This window comes from Chenopodium album, chromosome 5, assembly GCF_948465745.1.
Source record: "Chenopodium album chromosome 5, dcCheAlbu1.1, whole genome shotgun sequence".
NCBI lineage: Eukaryota > Viridiplantae > Streptophyta > Magnoliopsida > Caryophyllales > Amaranthaceae > Chenopodium > Chenopodium album.
The window spans coordinates 61,840,771-61,862,513 of NC_137838.1; the positions used below are offsets into that span (position 1 = coordinate 61,840,771).

A 21,743-nucleotide genomic window follows, 5' to 3' on the forward strand; every position below is an offset into this window, starting at 1 on the left:
CTTATAGTTGCCAGATGTTTGTGGCGTGAGGCGTGGATGCTGTGGTGGTCAGTTGCGGCAAGGAGGTGCGAGAGTGGTGAGTTGGCTGGAACGGGGCACGAAGGCCGCGCCCGCTGGATTGGGGCCGCGCCCGCGGTGAGCCATCTGCCAGACCGCGGGGGCTTACTGCCTGTTTTGGTGCAACCGAGCCCGCGCCCGCGACTTCTATGCTTCTGCGTTGGCAGATTTAGTGGCTCGATTGATGGGTTGTAGCGAGGCTAGTGGTGATGCAGTGATGGTGGCTGATTGGTGGCTAGAGCAGGGGAAGTAGCTTGCTGAGTAGTTCTTGTTGTTGGTGGTGGTGTTCGTGAATTAGGGAAGCAGGTGGGAGTTGCTTGTTGAGTGGTGAGGTTGTGCATGAGAAGGGGTGAGGGGAGTTGCTTGTTTGGGACCCGAACGAAGCTTCAAATGTTACTTCAAATATAAACACATACCTCGATCCAAACCACACCTACATACACGCAAACCCGAGAGGATAAATCAAGACAAAATAAAATAAATTAATTAAAATAGAAATAAATAAAGTAAAATAGAAAATAAAAGAAATAAAACTAAAATTATGAATTAAGGATTAAAATCATGAAAAACTCATAAAACTAATCAAAACCCAAAATGAGTTATTAAAATGGAAAATCAAGAAATACTAAGAAAATTATAGGAAAATAAAGAAAGAAAATATAGAAAAAGAACCTAAATCTAATTCTTTTTAGCGCCATAAATGACGCTCATCAAGATATAAAATAATAATTTAATAAAGGATATGGAATATATGTGAATCACAATTATATATTTTTCAAGAAAGTGAATCACAATTAAATAATTTAGTGAATATATAAGGTATATTTTACATTAAATAGTTGATATTGTTGGCAAAAAAAATAAGGGGGAAAATGATTTTGGAGGGGAAAAAACAACATCAAGATATGACACGTGTCATTCCTGGTGTTTGTTTTATTATTATGTTATTGATGCTCCTCAATTCACCACGTCATATCACATACACACTAACACTCATACACAAAAATGAATAGTGTGGGGAATATTTCAAGCATCCCAAACCTGAACCCCACTGTGATCATACACTTAAGCATGGTGGCGTCCAAAGGGAAGGAAACAAGAGCAAAAGAGTCGCCAACAAGTTTTAGGAACTTGTAAACCGTTCACAGGGTGAAGGTTACACCCCTTCACGATCCTAGAGATCGCTAATTTCATAGTGGTCTGGAACCATGAATGGATATTCGGAGATGAGGGTACGAATCCAATCTAAAAGAGAAAGAACCCGTCTTATAAAATAGGCCTCTATTTTATTCTTCTCATATTCATATGCGCTTTCTGACTAACATGCAATCATAAGGTTAACCCTAAACCTATTTAATCTATGCTGGGTGAATATTAATGCACAAATAAATCTATTATTGGTGATCACTTGAATTAAAATCATATTAGCCTAAACCAAATTATTAATTATGTTATTAGGCGTGATTTTAAGTACAAATTCCCTTTAAATCTGCATAAAAGGCGTGATCAAGCAATAACAATATATATCAAACAACATAATAATAACAATCATCATATTAACAATCTCAATCTCAATCATAAAGCTTAATAATAATACCAAGATCCTAGGCATGATACTAACATGATTAATAACAAATCCTAGCATGTCACTAAACAATACAAATCAAAGCTTTAGCCCTAACATGATACCAACATGATATTAGAAAATATAAAAGGCAACCTAACATGATACTCGAAAGCATTAAATAACATCCTAACATGATACTAGGAATTAATAAATAATAAACATGCTTTCTACAAGAATAGAGCAATTGTCTCGTGCCTCAAAATACACGCGTTAGTAAATTCAATAAAATATTATAATCAAAGAATTAAATCAAGTAATTGAAATAAAGAGTTAAAAAGTTTAGACCGGATTTGGGGTCCAAACCCTCATAAAGTATCAACCTTTCACGTCTAGGGCGAAGGCACCTTCGAACTTGGATAGGTGTGTCTAGATCTCGTGAATGCGGTATGGTGTTTGTAAAAAGGCTAGTTTAGAAAGCAAGAGGGAGAAAGAATAAGCTAATGCTTAGAGAGAGAATAGAAAATTAGAGAATTAGGTGATTGTTGAAAACGGAGGTCCAAGGACCCTATTTATAGAAAAATAGTCCGGAAACCGATAAAAAAGACTTCGAATTCCATTCGGAATAAAAGACCCCCTGTCGCCTGTTAACGCCAGGCGAAAGCCCTTAGCGACAGGCGCTGGTTAAGGTTTTAAACACATTTTGTACGTGGAATCCCCTTCTTAATATGATTAAGTCGTAAATTCCGTGTTTATCAATTAAAATTAGTTTTCATAAAAACACTTATTCTATTCCAAGTAACTCTTTAAAACATAATTATCAATCATAATTTCATTAGGATTTAAGAGAACCTTCTAGATCATTTTAGAAGACTATAATCAATCCTAATTGCTTTAGGAATGATAATTAATAATAGGTCCTCTTCAAGATCATTGGGCCACATATAAGAACCAAACCGGGCCCAATTTAGTATTTTGGCCATAACTTCCTCATTATTCATAGGAATTGGGCTTATAATATATCATTGGAAAGCTCTTTTCGAGTCCAATCCAACTACACTGTTATAGGACCCTTATTATGGAACAAACTAAATTGGAATGGACATTTTCATATATAGAGCAGGTTTTTGAAAATAGAAAGAAGGATTTTTTATAAAAACAACCGCAACACTAGACTTTTCACACTTTCACTTCATTCGATGTAATGAAGTGAAAGGTATTCATCACTTGGTTTGATTTTTTGGGGAGACACATTTGGGTGTCTACAAATAGCAGACAGTAAATTAAATTAATATAGGAGTGACTAAATCAAGCAACACATACTTAAAGCAACAATTCAGTTAGTTCGAGTCCTGAACTATTAAACCTATAAATTGTCAACTAAAGCTTCTCTCAATTTTCATACTTACACTTTGTTTGGATAGCAAATAAGGATGGAAAGGAAGGGGAGGGAATTAGGGGGAAGGGAAGGGAAAAGAAAGGGAGGGGGAGGTGAACTCCATTTTCCCTCCAAATCTCTCCAATTTTGGAGGGATTGTGCTTATTAAAGAGAGAGGGAAAATGGATCCCTCGCTCCCTCCCCTTTCCCTTCCTTCCCTCAATTCTTTACCCAAACAAGAGAGTTTGTCCCCCTCCCTTTCCCTTCCCTTCTTTTCCTTGTATTTTGTTCTATCCAAACAAAGTGTTATTGAATTTTTATCATCAAGATGATTTGACATTATGACATCAACAACGAAGACAACAGTGTACCCAACAATAGCATAGGAATATCCTTATATAAAATTATATGGTAGTGTTATAATTATTAGGAAAATTTTACTTTCATCAATAACTATATAATAAAAGACACACCAGCAATGACACGTGTCATTTTCTGGTGTGTCCTTAAGTTTTTTTTTTTTTTTTTTTTTTGAATAAAATAAAATTCAATTAAAGTAAAAAAACTTATTTATACAGAATAATTCGCTAACCTCATATAATATAATTACTTAAAATAAAAAGGGTTTTACATATCTTTAACACAAATTTATAAATGGCTATAAAAAAATTTCTTAACATAATTTTGCTCATTTTCTTCATCGTGTAATATCTAATATATCTTTTATAATCTTTTATTTTGCTCAAAATTTGTCAACTATATATTTAGAATTTTCTTTGTTTATAAAAACTAATTACATAGATAGTTTAATAATGGTTATTGAAGATTACCGTGCATAGCACGGGAACTAACCTAGTTAATAACAATAAGGGTGTTCACGGTGCGGTATGAAACCACAAAATTGAGGTTTGTATTTTTTCAAACTGGACTTCTAACCAAACCGCACCGCAATGCGGTTTGGCGAGGTGCGGTTTAACCATAATTTATTAAAATTATAATTATTTTATTAAAACCAAACTTTTATTTTTTTTGATAATATTAATTTATAATTCAACTATTAAACTGTTTTTTTACCTTCAATTAGCTATTAGTCAAAGATTAGCTCATATTTTTAAGTTCTTTTATATATATTTTTTAATAACAATATAGTATAAAAATAGCAAATCGCATCAAAGTACGATTTGCGGTGTGGTTTAGTCTATTTTTTTTTTTAAAAACCGCACCAAATCACTAACCGTGGTTTGGTTATTTACAAAAACTCCAACGCAATTTTCAAACCGCAAAAATTGTGGGTTGGTGTGATCTAAACCGCACTCTGAACAACCCTAATTAATAATCTTAGCTTTGATCGTTTTACACTAATAATCTCAACTTTTGATTATTATCTAATAATCCCTTCTTTGATATAAGTTCATCTCCAACTGGCCCAATCGGTCAACAAAGGTCAGTAATATATTATTTCAGGCTACCAAGATACGTGTCAACACATGATTTTTGTCTAAATAAAATCTTATTAGAAAATGATAGCCACCCCCCAGCCTCGCAACCACCCTTTCCCCTACAACAGCAACCCCTACCACCCAAACCCATCTCCTTTCCCCCCGACACTGGCCCGCCCCCTCCCCTTTCCCCCTAACAGCCGTAAACCTTCCCCTCAAAAAAACCCTTAAAACTGCCCCCGACTACCGGAAACACCTAGCAGGAAGGGGTCAAGGCGGCGCGACGCCAAGGTCATTTTTTTAGGTTTTGCTATTTCACAAAAGATTGTTCCTCTCGAAAAATCCTTGAGGTTAGGCTCAAGCATCACCCAATTAGGAGTTATATTTAGGAGTTATGGCCTCTGCAAGTTCCCTCACAAAAGATTTATTGAAATTTATCATTTCTTCTAACAGATTGCAGAAGTCATCCATCGTCTTACGCATAGTAGCGAGGTTGATTGTCAATGCTTGCTTTGAGAAAGAACAAAGCGTCATTTACGAAGAAGAGGTGGGAGATGGGAGTGGCACCTCTGGAAAGTTTGATTCCTTTGATGTTGTTCGAACCCTCAAGAGCTTTCAATTTCCTTAACCGAGCTTCAATACAGAAAATAAAAAGATACAGGGACAAAGGGTCCCCTTATCTTAACCCTGAGTTAGGGATGATTTTCTCCGAAGGCTTGCCGTTGATGAGAACCTTATATGAAATAGAGGAGACACACTACATTATCCATCTTACCCATGTTGGCGGAAAATTCATTTGTTTCAAGACTTCTTCCAGGAAATTCCAGCTAATTCTATCATAGGCTTTGTTAAGATCGACTTTGAAGATGCTTTCGAACTTTTTTCCATTGGATCTGCTTCTGGTCTTATGTAGCATCTCATGGCCAATAAGATAGCTATCTGTAGTGGATCTCCTCGGGATGAAAGCATTCTGGTTATCCCCCACCAACTCACTAATGATGTTTCCGAGTCTCTTAACTAAGCACTTTGAAATGATTTTATACGAAGTATTACATAAGCTGATCGGCTGGTAGTCAAAAATAGAGGTCGGCTGTTGTACCTTAGGGATTAAGGTTATGAATGTTTCGTTCATTTCCTTGAGAAGGTGACCCTCTCTAAAGAAAGTCTGGCTGCATTGTTTACATCACTACCCACTAAGTCCCAATTATGCTGAAAACAACTAGGTGGAATGCCAGGATTTATGCCTCTTCATACTAAAAGCTATCTGTTTGACGTCCTCAGCGGTAAAGGCTTGCTGGAGAATAGCATGATGGCGGTCATAGAGCTTCAAGATATGGTTCTCCAGCTATCCTAAGTTTCCTGGTTCCATTGTTGTGTGTACCTGCAATAAAGAGTGGATCCCCTTGTCATCTGAGATCCAATTTTCATCATCATCCATTAGCCCCTTGATATCATTCCTAGCTCTCCTTGCTGTTGCACACTTGTAGAAGAAGGTTGTGTTAAGGTCAGCCAAGTTGTCCCACTTAGTTCGAGCACGTTATTTCTAGAAGTGTTGCTTTATTAGGATGTCTTTTTGACGAATGAGTTTTTAGCATTAGCTTCATCATCAATAGAGCTCTTATCAATAATATTGTTCTATTCAGTAGTAAGTTCTTCATGAATTTTCCTCCTGTTGATTTGCTTATATTGTTTAAAATCCAAGCACCACTTTTTACAGACCCTCAAAGAATTATGCAGCTTTCTTTGAAGTCTAAAGTTGGCTGATCCACGAAAGCTCTTGCTCCACTGAAGTTTAATCCCTCATTCCCTTACTTAACTTTGTCACTCGTGAGGCACCAACCCTCCATTTTATATGGCTTGTTCCTCCGTGATCAGGTTAGTAGTAGTCATAATTGGGCCATGGTAAAAAAAACAGGATGGAAAAGTTTAGAGTGAAAGCATTGGGGTGTTCCATTCTCCATTCATCGTTTCCATAAGCTCTATCAAGAGTCTCAAAGATTGCAAGTTCAAATTTTCTATTGTTTGTTTAGGTGTACCTGACACCATGTCAGAGAGGCCACACTCAATTTTCCAGTTCATAAATTGCACAACTCCAAAAATCGAATTATTCCCCCCCAATATTTGAGTGTTGTTTTCAATTTGGTTTATGTCTCCAATTACCAAAATTTTCCCCGGATGGGCCCAAATCATAGCTCCATATATGGTTGCCATACAGATTGTCGTTCACATAAATAAGGAGAGACATGAGCAAACAAGACATAGGAAAGAAGCATTCGATTCATCAATAACATTACAAAAGAAATAATTAACATCTTGATCACCTTTAACATATCTAATGAAACACATGTATGAACTAATTTGAAGATAATGCGACTCAAACCTGTACCTGAATCGATAGAACTTGACCCGATCCAAACCAAAACGAGTGAAAAAGATAACCTGAATCAGTTAGACTGAACATTGACTCATCATAAATCAACCCAAACTCCAATAGATTATTCGAATTGACACCCTTCGAGTGATTCGAGCCCATTGTTTTATAAGGAGTGATACTCTGATTTGGACTTTAGGCACTAACAAAGTAACGACAGTCCGACAGTTAACAATTTCAATAAAAAATTACATTTCCCCTAAATCCTCCTATATCGCCATTGTTACTAGCTTCCATTGTGAACCACCAAAAACCCTAGATTTTTGAACTCAAAATTAACGCTCAATCCTCGATTTCACCAATTAGGGATTTCAAAATTGGATGATAAATCACTCAATTTCGCATCAATTTTGTTCATTCGAGCGAAATGGGAGCCAGTCGAAAGTTACAAGGTGAGATCGATCGAGTTTTGAAGAAAGTTCAAGAAGGTGTTGATGTTTTTGACAGCATCTGGAACAAGGTTTTCTCCATTTTCTCTCTCTTCCTCCATTTTTGTAGAGCTTTGTAGTTGTTCTTAGTTCTAATTTTATGCTTAGAATTATCGAGAAATTTGGTTGATTTGGGAAGAAAGTGTTGGACTGAGATTCTTCTAAATTTTTTAATTGATTCATGTTTAATTATTCGTTTCTTGCGCTGGAATTATACTTCAGGTTTACGATACCGATAATGCTAATCAAAAAGAGAAGTTCGAAGCTGATTTGAAGAAGGAAATTAAGAAATTGCAGAGATATAGAGATCAAATCAAGACATGGATACAATCTAGTGAAATTAAAGATAAAAAGGTTGGCAATTTTTGTTTGTTTGTTTTTTTTTTCCCCTCCAATAAGTATGTTTTGAAGAATGTGTAGATATGTGCTATAATGCTTTTATTTCAGGCTATATGGAGATGGAATATAGGGGGAATTTTATCGATTATCGCTTCATCATCTTCATGGGATGAGAGTGATTGTAACTATTGTGAGTTAGTAATGCTTTATTTAAGAAAATGTGGATGTTTGTTGATAAGTTCTTTTGTTAGTATTTGTAGCAAGATGGTTCTTATAGTCTAGTATGGAAAAAGAATGGTCTTTAGAGTTATTAGAAGGAACTCTGGTTCGGAAAATTGTCCCCTGTTAGTTCAGTTCCCAACTTATGAGATAGTAGCTATCCCAAAAGAAGAAATGGTGGATGAAGACAACTGTTGTCTTGGGAGTGTTTATCGTACTAAATTAGTATACAATTAGACATGCAGTGCATGTAAAAATTATTTAACATATGAACATATCATATGCTCACGTACAACGCTCACACAGTACTAAGAATGAAATAGTCTGTGCTGTTACCATCTTCACATGTTTGTATTCAATATACTTCATTTGCTATTTTTTAAATTTTATGAAATCAGGTTTGTGAGCGGCTATAGTACTATTTCATCCTTCTCATTTTCATGTAAAAGGAAAACATGCCGTCTTAGTAAAATTAGATGTGGGGTTTTCACTCCATGGTGTGTATCTAGTATGGCTCTTCATTTAATTGGCTTAAAAATATTCTGAACTTTTGATAAATTATTATTATTATTTTTTTTTTTTAATAAAATAGTTGAATTACAAAGATAGGAAACCAGAAGTCCACTAGAAACCAAGGATATTGAAAATTTTTAGTACATTGTAAAGGGATTAGCCCGGTGACGCTCCATTAGTGTGAGCCTTAAGAAATATTGTTGCGCCACGCGATTCCAAAAAGAAACCAAAGAAGACTGTCGATCATAAAGATTGTATAATTCATCTTTCACTTAAACATCCACATCACAGCAAATTAGCATTAAGCAACTTGTTCCAATAAAGACCATCCAAAATGAAGAATGTCAGTCACAGGATCATTACTTGTCGGGCAATGCAAATTAGATTCTGTCCCCTCACTAGCATGGCTTAAAATGCTCACTTGAGAGAACAAAGCCTTGGTTAGTCTCCATATTGCCCGAGAGTTTCTCATTTTCTCTTATTAGATCTTTAGGTGCGCGCTAGACATTTTATGCTATATTAGTTGTAGAGGCTATTTTTTTTTTTAGTTTTGGAGAAAGGTCACAGAGACTATTTTTACTGAGTTTACATGTAATGTTAAATTGCTAAAGAGTTAATCTTTTGAAGATTGTGCACTCAGCATGGTAAGGCGTAGGATTCGTTTCCAAGATTCTATTTTTTTTGCAGCAGGTGATATTTATAACATAGATCATATCGAAATTGCTTTATTTCCACGCATAGGATTTTGCTCTGGGATGGAAGGTGAGTAGCCGAGTGCCCAAGTATGGGATTTTGTTTTGTTTGTTTTGGTCTTTATGTGAAGGAGAGTTTCAACTTTTGCTTCTTTACTGTGCATTTAATTTGGTTGTGTGTTTTATGTGCCTGATGTTTTTCTGGGAAATCCCAATAATAAGGTAATTGATTCAATTAGATGGAAATTTTTGATATTTCGTTTTGACAGAATTGTAGCTTTATTATGCAGAAATAGAAAGCAGTCTACTTCCACAAGTTGCACCTGTCAAGTTGAAATGACTTTGCGTTATTATGTCTAGCACTTTCAAATTGATGTTGATGATTGACAATGTGATATATGTTGACGTAGGTTAGTGCATCTTATGAGCAGGCTTTGGTGGATGCCCGCAAGCTTATAGAGCGTGAAATGGAAAGATTTAAAATATGTGAGAAGGAGACAAAGACGAAAGCATTTTCAAAAGAAGGCCTAGGCCAGCAGCCTAAAACTGTAAGATTGAAAAACTGTTTTATTTCTTTTTAACTTCATCCCCATTACTGCTTTTGAGTTTGGACTGTCACTGATTTCACTTAGATATGACATTTAGGCTGTTGTATGTGTTGACATGACATGACATGACATGACATGACACTGGTACAGTAGTAGCATGTGAGTTGACTTGGCAATTTATTAATTCACTAGGTGCATCATAAATCTTATGAATTCTTGATGTTGAGGGACTTCCCTTTCTAGGGGAGATGATACGTCACAGATGTTGGATTTGTTATTGTGCAAAGAAGTACAAGAGAAAAGTGTGTGGTGATCTGCTATGCGTTGTGCAAGGAATCAGTATTTGAGGGAGGGGCACATTAGTCATAGCCTATTAGTAGTGTCTTGAGGAATAAGTTAGAGTTAGTTATGAGACTTTTTCTATAAATAGACCTCATTAGGAGGAGTAATTATCATGTTGAATATTGTGAGGATTCTTATTGGGAGAGAGTGAGCCTCTCGAAAGCTCATGTTAGGAGAGCATCCACCTCTCGAAAGTGGAATTATCGTTTGATTAGTGTAATTCACATATTATCATTACAATCATCATTTTCAGTCCCTAATTTCTGCCATTATTAAGCTGTAATCATGACAGAAACCATGCTAATTCCTAGCACGTTGCTGCTGCATTGGTTAATCTTTGTTGCTTTTTAATTGAAGGAGACAGAGGGTGTAAAGACAGATAACCGAGTGATGGGTTATTTGTTTTGTTTGTAGAGGCTATCTTTGATAACAAATACTACCTCCGGTCCAATTTACTCGCAACAAACAAATATTTTATGTCTCATAAATAATACCCCTTTGTTGCGAGTAAATTGGACCGGAGGTAGTATTAAAAGATCTGCTATCTAAGACTGTATTATTTGGTTTAGTTTATAAAAATTGTTTGGCAATGAACTATGCTGAAATTGACAGAAACTAAATAAAGAAATCAATATTATATATGGTGTTTTTTCAACTAAATGTGTAGCTATTTTATATGCAAAGTTAAATAAACTTTACAATTCAGTTAAAACTTAATCCAAATGTCTTTTGTTTTTTGTTTTTTTTGTTTTTTTTATTTAAAAAAAAAAAATAAGGCTCTTCAGTTACCATTTCTCAATTCTGGGTAGTTTCATTCTTTAGATTTTAGCTAATGTCAAACTTTAGTCTCTGAGTATGCTCATATCCAGTACTCTTTATTGACTGTCATTAACATAGGGTTAGATGTCTCTATAGCTCTCATTCATTATGGTACATTGACATACATGATTTTATTAATTTGTATGCTCCAATCTTTCTCGCTCTTTCCATTTAGATGATTAATATGAAGATTATTTGGATGTATTCTATTCTCAATATTCTTTAGTCAGTTACATGTTTTCTCATATTTTTGATAGGACCCTAAGGAGAAAGCAAAATCAGAGACAAGAGACTGGTTGAACAATGTGGTATGTTGCATAACTCCTTTTTATCTCACATTTTTTGCAACATGTAATCTCATGGTTTCCTTTTGCTAAATTACTATATTCAACAATCATGAGTGTATCAAGAGTTCAAGACCTGGCAAAATTTTTTGACAGGGAAGTTGGATCGAGTTTTGATATTTAAACTTTAAGCATGACTGCATGAGTATATTTTGTTTTATATTACTTTTCTTCATTAGATTTTCAAATGGGTTCTTTATCAGTAGGTATTCTATTCTGTGTTTCTAGATTTTATTGTCCTGTGTTTCGGCTTTATGGGATTTCCGCAGATTAGTATGACTCATCTTTATCGATTATTAAATTAATTAGGTGTTTTATACCTCTGCAGGTAGGAGAGTTAGAGTCTCAAATTGATAATTTTGAGGCTGAGATGGAGGGCTTATCTGTAAAGAAAGGAAAGGCGAGACCTCCTAGACTGGTGAGACTTCACAATAACCTCTAATGAATTGATGATACCAAAGTAGTTTTACGATTTAAGACATGGGAAAATTGTCATTAAAGTTTTTTTTATTCCTCGTAGACACACTTGGAGACTTCGATATCTCGTCACAAGGCCCATGTAATGAAATTAGAATTGATATTGAGATTATTAGACAATGATGAATTGAGTGCTGAACATGTCAATGATGTTAAGGACTTTCTCGAAGATTACTTGGAGCGTAATCAGGTCTGTCTTTTTTTTTGCTGCAGTTGTTTTATTTATATTTTGTATTTTATTTGGCAACACTTGTGAATTTTGAATTGTTTTCTGGCGTTTATTTCCGAAAGGATTTTTGAATTTTGATAATGTTCTGTGTTTAGCTCATTATTGTTTTACCCTTTTGCATTTGAATATGATATCCAGGAAGATTTTGATGAATTTAGTGATGTTGACGAGCTCTACAACACCTTACCATTGGACAAAGTGGAAGCTCTTGAAGATCTTGTGTCAATGGGTCAACCTGGACTTGCTAAGGTGTGTAACAGATATCTAATATGTACATGCGCACCAACCATTATATATTTATTTGATTTCCTTGATTGTTGAGCATGACTTTATGGCATTTAATTATGCTAGTTGGCTGATTGATTTTGCATTTTCATTCTTAATCTTCTGCGTGATCATGATTTTTGAACACCGGTTGCGGTAAATTTCGAATCTACCATATTGAGATTAAGGGCATGAAGTCACAGGTTCGGATCTTTGTACTCTTTAGGCCCCGTTAAAAAAAGTTGTATATGTATTTGCCTTAGTTTTAGTTTTTCTTGAAGAACTTTGCTTTATTGATATTATTCTAGCTCTGTGCTTACTGTCTTAACTTTGATTTGGGATTTTGATAGATATGTTCAACACTGTTAACATGGCAGTGATCTTGCCACACTGTTACTTTTTCCATAGTTGTTGATGATGATCACTGTTTTTGCTTCTTTATCCTTGTTGTTTGAGTATTTTTTTTTTATAAATTTTTTTTATTTTACCGAGCTGTTTGTTAGCTCCTAGCAGAGGGGTAATAAGGTCCATGGTATTTTGAGGATAACTGATGTAATTATTGTTTAACAAGTATCAATCATGCTTTCAGTCCTATTACTGAAGATAACTGATGTGATATGCAATACTATTTGTTTGTGACATGCCGTTTTGTTAATCTAGTAAAGTTTTTTCTTTGGATTTTACTTTCGTGAATGGCGTAGCCTGTGTTTTATGTTGCCAAGTCAATTTAGGGATTCTATCAATGCTACTACCTTAACATTGTTTTGTCCATACAATTCAATGAAATAGTGGTTTGTATTCAAGCAAACATGACACTTCCCCCTCTCTTTTTGTATTGCTGTGTGTGTGTATGTTGTCTATTCTGGCTAGAAAAGCTTATCATTGCTCGTCAATCAAACTATGATGAAATTGAATAGTCGATTAGTTACTAGCTTTTTGCATATTAGTTGAGTATAGGGGTTTTGCTCTAGTTTAGAAATGCCTTTTGCTGTATGTTGTCATGAATAATTGTTTGAAACTAAATGTGTGTGCTAACTTCTACCAGTAGTGATTGTGCAGAGAGATAGGATTATAGCTTCAAAGAAATTTGTAGCAAACATTATTATGCCTATGCAATAAGTATGTGCTGTGGGTGTATGTATTTTAAAATCAATGTTCAAAAGCCTTATGCTACCTGATTCTTCCATTAGGCTTTTGAAGAAAATGCTTAGAGTGATACCAAGTCATGTTGAGTAAAAAGTCCTTTCTTCATGCTTGTTTGACAGGGTGGCGGTGCTGCCAGCTCAGTTCTAAGTTTAAAGACATCATCAAATACATCATCTTCTTTGTCATCGGTATTCTATAAAAACCTTTGCTAGTAGATTGCAATTTAATTAATGTGCTTCATGTTTTCTTTCAAAGTATTCTTTTGAAAAACGTTGTCACTATCTTTTGGGTTGTTGTTGTGTTAGCCTTTCAATGCATCTTCCCACTAGAAAAATTGTTGGCAGCCTTGTTTAAGTCTCCATCTGTATTACAGAGGTTCAGGTTTTTAGAACCTTTACTCTTTAACTTATTCCAAGAACTTAATGTCTTATTACTTGCCGAGTTGGATTAGATCAGTTCAGAACAGGATTGAGTTGACTTGATCAGATCAGGATATACAATTTTTCTCTACTTGAAATATTTTTAATTGTGTCTGAATTAATTTTTTGAAAATTGCATATATTGAAAGTACATATTGAGAGGAATCTAAGAAGAACTCACTTGATAATGTTTTTCCTTTTCTTTATACATTAGGTTAAATATACCATCTAAGTTTAGCCAGAACAAATCATTACACCAGACTAGACTAGACTAGACTAGACCAAAAAGATTATTAGACCAGATCTCAAGAGATTTCAGGTGAAGAGAGCCTGTTTATTTTTGTGCAAATTGAATTTAATTTCTCTTATATTCTCTTTTATTAATAGATTTGTTTATTCATTTCAACGGGTAGGAGTTAATGGATTGTCTCATATGGTGTCTTTATTTGTCTATTTTTAGCAAATCTCTTAAGCTGCTTAATCTCTTGATATAAGCAGCAACAATCCTTAGATATTTGCAGTCTTTTTCTTGCACCATTCTATTTCAAGTTCATGTGAAAATAATTTGCCGCTACCTATCCATATATCTATAATGTCTCCTGTCAGCTCTTGTGAATTTGCGGCAGCAATAATTTCTGTTTGACCTTTTGTTATCTTGATTGAATTTTTTAATTTTGGCAGGCCACTGTTACGTCTTCCCAATTGACTGTTCCCATTCCGGAACAAGATGAAACAAATTCTCAGGACAGTAATTCTGATACTGTTCCAAAAACTCCGCCTTCTAAGACTAGCATTCTCAGCTCTTCCAATCCGTCAAATCCACCTACAATCCAGACACCTATACCAACCTCTTCTACTCTTCTACCTGCCTCTCCAAGTGTTACAGCTTCTGTTTCTGGGCCAGTCTCTGGCCGAGGCATTCTGGAAGGTGCCATTCCTTCTTCACCTCTGAATCCCCCGATTATTGGCAAAGAAGAGGATGCAGTGAACTTTCCTGGACGAAGATCATCACCTGCTCTCACAGATCCTGCAGCTCTTACTCGGGGCATTGGCCGGGGCAGCATTCCAAGCCAACCTTCTGTTAGTGTCCCTCTTAGTTCTGTTGGTACAGCTCCTAGCAGTGGCATGACTCTTGGTTCAGTTCCTTTGGCATCAGAAGTAACGAAGAGAAATATTTTAGGATCTGATGAGAGGCTTGCAAGTAGTGGTATGGTGCAACCTTTAAATTTTTATTTTCTTATAACCAGTATGATGCTCTTGCTGCAGCGTATGAAGCTAATTGATTGATCTGTCCTATGTGGTTTTATTTATATTGCTGCTGCTGCAGTTGTTGCTGGTAGAGCCTTTTCTTCTTCTGTGGTTCCTGGAATGCAGTGGAGGCCTGGAAGCACTTTTCAGACTCAGAGTGAAGGGGTAAGTCCCATATTGTTCCTCTTGTGTTTGTCAGAAGAAGATTGCATTTGATCACAAAACCAAGTACTAAGTATGCTTAATATTTCGTCAAAAAATAAAAGTATGCTTAACATTTACAAATGAAATGGTAAAAGACAAACCAAACACAAGTATGCATTTTATTTAGAATTGAAGTGCTACTAATATGTGACCTGCTGGAGCTCTTCAAATTGTATCGAGAGCTATTCTGTAGAAGTACACAAGCATGATGCTTTCTACTGATTAAGATTGTGCTTTGCAATAGAATGGAAGGACTTTCAGGATATTGTAGATATTTTCAAGCTTTACTTTACATGTCTGATGCCTGCATCCTTGCAGAGTGTACTTGTGAGATTACCTATACATCGAATTGTAAACTAAATAGCTACGTTTGGGACTTGCTATAATATTGGAGTAAATGGACTTTGTCTATTGTTTTCTGATGAATTTATTATGAAACAAAATTCCCTCCCACCTGATGTTCTTTAACATTACTTGATGGTATAATTTGTCTATTATTTTGTTTCCATTTTTCTTAATTTGGTATAGTATAATTCACCCATGCATTCAATTAACTAATCATGATTAAACGTTTACCTGAGAATAAAGTACAGCTCTTTACTTCTGCTTGCATGTCATACTGCATCTTGCTGTACTACAATGCATCTTGGATTGAGGGTCCTTCCCTTCTGCTTGCGCAGAATAATCCATTCGTTATACAATCAATAAGATAGACGAACTTTGTGTTTAGTTGAAGATAAGTTGTGCATATACAGGGACAGTTTCGTGGGCGAACTGAAATTGCTCCAGATCAAAGGGAAAAGTTTCTTCAAAGGTTGCAGCAAGTACAACAGCAAGGTCACAGTAACATTCTTGGAATGCCAAATCTTGCTGGTGGTAATTCTAAACCCTTCTCAGGACAGCAGCAAAATCCACTTTTGCAGCAGGTACATTTTTGCTTTACAGAGAATTGCTGCATTAGAAGTACGTATCAATTGCTTTAGAACTTAAAAGTATGTATTTGTAGTTTCTACTCAATATAAAATTTTATTTTGAACATAATTTCATCTGAAGTAATTTTTTATTGCAAACTTTCTTAAATTTTATTCTTGGTACTCTTTTAAAACTCTCTTAAAATTTTACTTGGGCTTTTTCTTTTTCTCACTTTACACACCTCCTATCAAACTTTTTTGATTGGTTATCTTGTTATGTCCTTTTTTCTTTGTCGGATGGTTCCTTAAGATGATTCATGTTAGCCTACCCCAACTTATTTTGGGACTAAGGCTTTGTTGTTGTTGAAACTTTATATTTTATTATCTCATTATGTCTCATCAAGTTATAAGCTATAGTTATACCATTACATCCTCATATTAATGGTTTTTTTTTTTTGTTTTTTTGTTTTTTTTTCCCCGATTCGAAAACTGAGTCTGTTAGTATCTTATTGAGCCTTTTTTTGTCATACTCTTTTTTTTTTTTTTTTTTTTTTTTGTTTCCTGGCCCACAGCTTGGCTCTGCTTTTTTCAACAATAAACCTCTTCACAGCTTTGCCAATGGGCCACATTAGTAGAAAGCAAAAATCAATACATGGTTCCTAGTAGACATTGTCTTACCTTACCCAAGCAAGTGTTAAGCGGCTTAAGCCTTTTTTGCTAAGATTAAATCTTGCAGAACTTTGTTGTTTAATATTTGAAAATTCAAAATTCTGTTCATTGGAGCTCCCCTTTCTTCCTCCTAAAAATTCTACACCAATGAGCGGCATTATTTCACTATCATCAAAGTCAAGTGACAGTTAAAACTTTGATGCCTTAGCGTTTGAATGCTCTTCTATAGTTTTATGCAAAATTCTAGCCTGATATTTGTAGTTTCATTGAATATGTTGTGGTGCTGCTAAATGTGTGTATGTGCCTTCTTTAGTTTTTTTTTGGTTGTTTTACCACCTTTTCTGCCTTGTAACTTTTTTTTTTTTTTCCTTTTTTTTTTCTTTAGAGCCTTAGCTTAAGGTTACTCAAGTTTTCTCTTTTCCTCTTAGTTATAAAGTTAGTACTCCCTCTAATCTATTATAGTTATGTGTTATCCTTTTTGGGAAGTTGTACTATAATTGCAACATTATTTATTTGGCTTATGGTTATCTCTATCCCTCCTCATCATATAGGTCCTATTATATCACTCATGTCTGCTTAAAAATTTGCATTCCTCCTACTCAGTGATTATAAAAAAGAGGATTTATTATAGTCCAAATGTTTGGACAGGAATAGGATGCATATATTGGCTTTTTTATGTTCTCAATTACTGGAGTCTCGTGTACTGGGCTGCTTTTCATTTTCACTTGTGATCTCTATTTTTTTATATGCTGTATATGCTTCTCAGATTGGGAAGCTGTAGGTGTGTAAATATCTTATTATTTCTCACATTTTTCAGTTAAGTTCTCAAAGTTCGTCTCTCTCCTCTCAAGTTGGTCTTGGGCTAGGATTGCAATCTCCTGGCTTAAGCACTGCTTCTTCTGCAACTGTTCAGCAACCAATTCCTATCCAGCAAGGTGTCCAGCAAGGATCTTTAGTTGTTTCTCCAAAAGATTCTGGTAGATAGCATCACATTATCTTGCTATTTAAGTATATTGAAGTTTGTTACCTAGTGCGGTTGGCTATGTAGGAATTCAAGTACATGTATGAATATGCATAATTCAGTTAATGTTCTTGCAGTTACTGAGGATCAACAACAGCAGAACTTGCCTGAGGATTCGGCAGTTGAGATAGCTCCTGGTTCTGGGCTTTCCAAAAATTTGATGAATGATGATGATCTTAAAGCTTCTTATGTGAAGGATGTCCCTGTATGTATATTTCAGCCATTAAATTTGTGCATTTTGTGTTTTCATAAGTCACTTGTTTTCATCTGATATGAGATTTTTTTGACAAGTGATTTGCTTGTGGAAAGTAGTAGATGTTGTAAATAAAAGGATTGTGATAAATTAGGTCGCACAGCCTTTTAGATTTGAGTTTATAGGCATAGGCACAAAAATCCTGGTCCATGTCTCAGACAATGTTGAGGTGGTGTTCGACTTGCAACTTGTGCAACTTATAAAGGGGATGATATTTATTGAAAACAACCAAAGTTTGTTTGAAGTACATTTGTATGCTGAATGTACATTGTAATTCTGAGCAAAAAAATTATGTTTAATGTCTAGATTCTAGAGTTTGCTTCAATGTGAACCCTAGATCAAAGCCTCAGCTAGATGAAAACCCTTATTTTCATGTTGCATGTAAAGTCAAAATCAGTGGCTGCTCATTATTCCATTTAAGAGAGAGAGAGATGGCTGGGGAACCTGATCGGCCTGCAGTTGCTAGTGATCTTTTTTGAAGCTCTCCTCGGAATCCTTTTACTTTATCAGTTTTACTGGAATTTTGTGGCTTTTCATTGATAATCTGTGCTATACAAGCATGTGCCAAGCATTTAAGTAATACTCCCTTTTCTTTTTTTACTATGCTCTCTTTGACAGTCATGGTCTCAAATTCATACTATGACTGTATCCTTGATATTTTTTTTGGATAATATTAGATATAGTTGATGTTTTGAAAACACATTGAAATGAAGCTTACAAGATCGCACCAAAATACACCTTTTGAAGACCCTTTGCATCTCAATCTCTTTGTGCCTTTTGAAACTAGGAGGAAAATGGATTGAATGATGTACAAGGATTAGGAGACTCACCCTTTTAGTATGCAGAACAGCCGTGAATCTAGCAAAAAAAGACTATATAGGGATAAATGGAGATGGTATCTTTGCTTAACTCCTGATGATTGACCATTCCAGGTCATTGCACTTTCTATTCAACCTATTTCATCTTTCCAGGGTGGTTTTGGTAACAGTTGATTGACGTTCATGGTTAAGAATTAGTAGATACCTATCAATTATTTATTTACTTTCAGAGTTTCAGTTGAATGTGATTGAGCCAAATTTGATACTTCAGCACCAGCCCCTCTCTCATACATGTTAGTTATCCATCAATGTTTGGTTAGCATTTTTGCAACTAAAATGTGTATTAGTTTTATGTTTGATTATAAACTCCTTAATATATTGCAATAAGGATTAGATTTAGTCAAACAATTTTCCTCAACATTACAAATTTAGTAGTATAAATTAACTATTAAGCCTGAAATTCGATATTGCATTTACTATATTCCAATAAGGATTAGATTAAGACACTATTTTTCTCAAAAAACCACAAATTAAGTATAATGTAGAAATTAGCTATTAAGTCTTACATTCGATATTGCATTATGATAACTGATGGGTGCCCACATTCCCGCTTGCCCCTACCCACCTCTTGTGGTGCCCTTGCTCTCTTTGGCTTGATCTACATGCCTTTTAATGTATTTGTGTTTGAACTTTGAAGCTTTATAGGTCCTGGTTTGGCTTATTAATATTTTTATGTTTCAAGCTTCGCAAATAAAAGGAGATGGAGGGTTGCAATTGCAAGCCTCTGCTCATATTGTCTCTCTGTATTATAGCTTTGTCTCAGCAATCCAGATGATGTTCAATTCTTCAAATTTATTAAGTGATTACTGCTTTGCAGAGTGGAGGTACTTCTGGTCCGCTGCCAGAATCAACCCAACTGTCAAGGGATGCAGATCTTTCTCCTGGCCAACCTTTGCAATCAAGCCAACCATCTGCTAGCCTTGGAGTTATTGGTCGGAGAAGTGTCTCAGACCTTGGGGCCATTGGTGATAACATTGGCGGAACTGCCAACTCTGGGGGAGTGCATGATCTTGTGTACAATACACAGATGCTTGAGGCTGCATACTACAAGCTTCCTCAGCCCAAAGACTCAGAACGAGCAAAGAGTTATACGCCTGTATGACAATTTGACATCATATTCTTTGATTTGACCAATAAATATTTGATTCCTGTTGATGTGATATTTTTGTATTTTTCTGTGCTTCGTACAGAGACACCCTGCAGCAACTCCTCCAAGCTATCCACAAGTTCAGGCTCCAATTGTAAACAATCCTGCTTTCTGGGAACGATTGGGTCTTGATACCTTGGGGACAGATACCTTATTCTTTGCATTCTACTATCAACCGGTGGGTTATCATACTTTAATTTAATTTTCTGATATATTGCTTTGTGTTTTATTCTTGGTTCCTTATTTTTATACTTGATTACTGTCTACAGAATACTTATCAACAGTATTTGGCTGCAAAAGAGTTAAAGAAACAATCATGGAGATACCATAGAAAATATTACACATGGTTTCAGAGGCATGAAGAACCAAAGATTGCCACTGATGATTTTGAAAAGGGGACGTACGTATACTTTGATTTTCATCTTGCCAATGATGACCCAAATCAAGGATGGTATGTGTACACTATTCCTTTGCTGATTGCCACAAATAATCTGCCCATGATCTGGGTTTTTGATAACTTATTGGTTAAATTATGTTGGTTGCTTAAATTTTTTGGTTTTCAAAGTATATATTAATGGACCTCTGGTGAAGATGAGTTAGATGACATGAATAGCTCCTTAATACTTGATAATTATTTTTTTTCCCTACACTATGGCATATTGACATTTGAAACGTACTCCTTAGATGAAGGGGTGAACAAAGGAGAATTTTCCGCCTTGCTTTGCTGGCTCCTAATTATTTAATTGTTTCTGGTCAGGGTCAAGCTTGTTTTGATGACTTCACTTTGCTATTTTCAGGTGCCAAAGGATCAAAGCAGACTTCAAATTCGAGTATAGTTTTCTAGAAGATGAACTAATTGTATAGATGTACAGACCACCTTACAGTCTCAAGTTCTGACGGGCCAAAAATTAGGGGTTTTACCATGACAATTAAGTTATGTTTGCTTTATTTTGAGATAATCTTACTTTGGACATATATGCAATCTGTTTAAAAAAAAATTATTTGCCTGTCAGCGATCTGTTTCAGTTTTATTTGTACTCTATAGTATAGCAGTTGCTCTCCTTGTTTATCTGCTTCGTATCCAGACAACCTTTAGACAATAAGTTGATCTAGTAGTAAGCTTGGTTACTTATGATGATTTATGCAATCTGGTTAAAAAATATTGTTTGGCTGACATTGATCTGTTTCAGTCGTCTTTGACCTCTTTGTATTGTATACAGAAGTTGCTCTCCTTGTCCATCTGGTTCGTATGAGTCGTATCCCAGATGGCCTTTGGACGATGTGTTGCTGGCTTGATGTGTTGGCTTCTATGCTGCAGTCACCACAACGTGGTTACATATGGAGTTATGGCCATATTATTCAATTATGTGGCTAAGTGCTGGGCGTTAAGCCTGAATTTGGTCATTCCATATTATATGTAGTTATGGATGGCCATTATGAAATTTATTAGGACGTTGAGACCTACATCCTATTAATGGTGCACTCAGACTCAGAGATGTGGTTACTCAAGTGTACAGGTGATAAGGTGGACCAATGAGCATGTGCTATTTTTGGCCATATCAATGGTTAACATTTTGCGTTTTTGCAAAAATCTAATATATAATGGTTTTATCTTTCTATTTTGCGTCATTGGTATTTATTTATAATTTAATGAACAGATTAATTAGCTAATTACTCTGTAGAGATAAATAGTGGGCTAGTATGGTCCAATACTAGTTAGGTACAGGCTGACCCACTCATGGTCGGCTAGTCGGCTACGTTTAT

The 21,743-nt window shown here is 35.4% G+C and overlaps 1 protein-coding gene across 5 annotated transcripts; it reads left to right on the forward strand.

The window, feature by feature from the left end:
- Positions 1–7,025: 7,025 nt before the first annotated feature.
- On the forward strand, positions 7,026–21,048 carry LOC145632150 (uncharacterized). Of its 5 annotated transcripts, none has more exons than XM_081684447.1 (18): positions 7,026–7,329; positions 7,520–7,651; positions 9,471–9,608; positions 11,027–11,077; positions 11,442–11,531; positions 11,634–11,780; positions 11,958–12,068; positions 12,266–12,286; positions 13,349–13,417; positions 14,330–14,855; positions 14,976–15,061; positions 15,856–16,026; positions 17,498–17,657; positions 17,779–17,906; positions 19,650–19,928; positions 20,023–20,157; positions 20,249–20,430; positions 20,777–21,048. In XM_081684447.1, exons 1-18 carry the CDS (start codon positions 7,237–7,239, stop codon positions 20,841–20,843), a joined length of 2,586 nt encoding a protein of 861 aa, XP_081540573.1. In that variant the 5' UTR covers positions 7,026–7,236; the 3' UTR covers positions 20,844–21,048. The 5 variants fall into 5 exon arrangements, with proteins under 5 accessions (XP_081540573.1, XP_081540574.1, XP_081540576.1 ...); XM_081684448.1 differs by having other exon boundaries at positions 12,272–12,286; XM_081684450.1 differs by having other exon boundaries at positions 9,492–9,608.
- Positions 21,049–21,743: the final 695 nt, after the last annotated feature.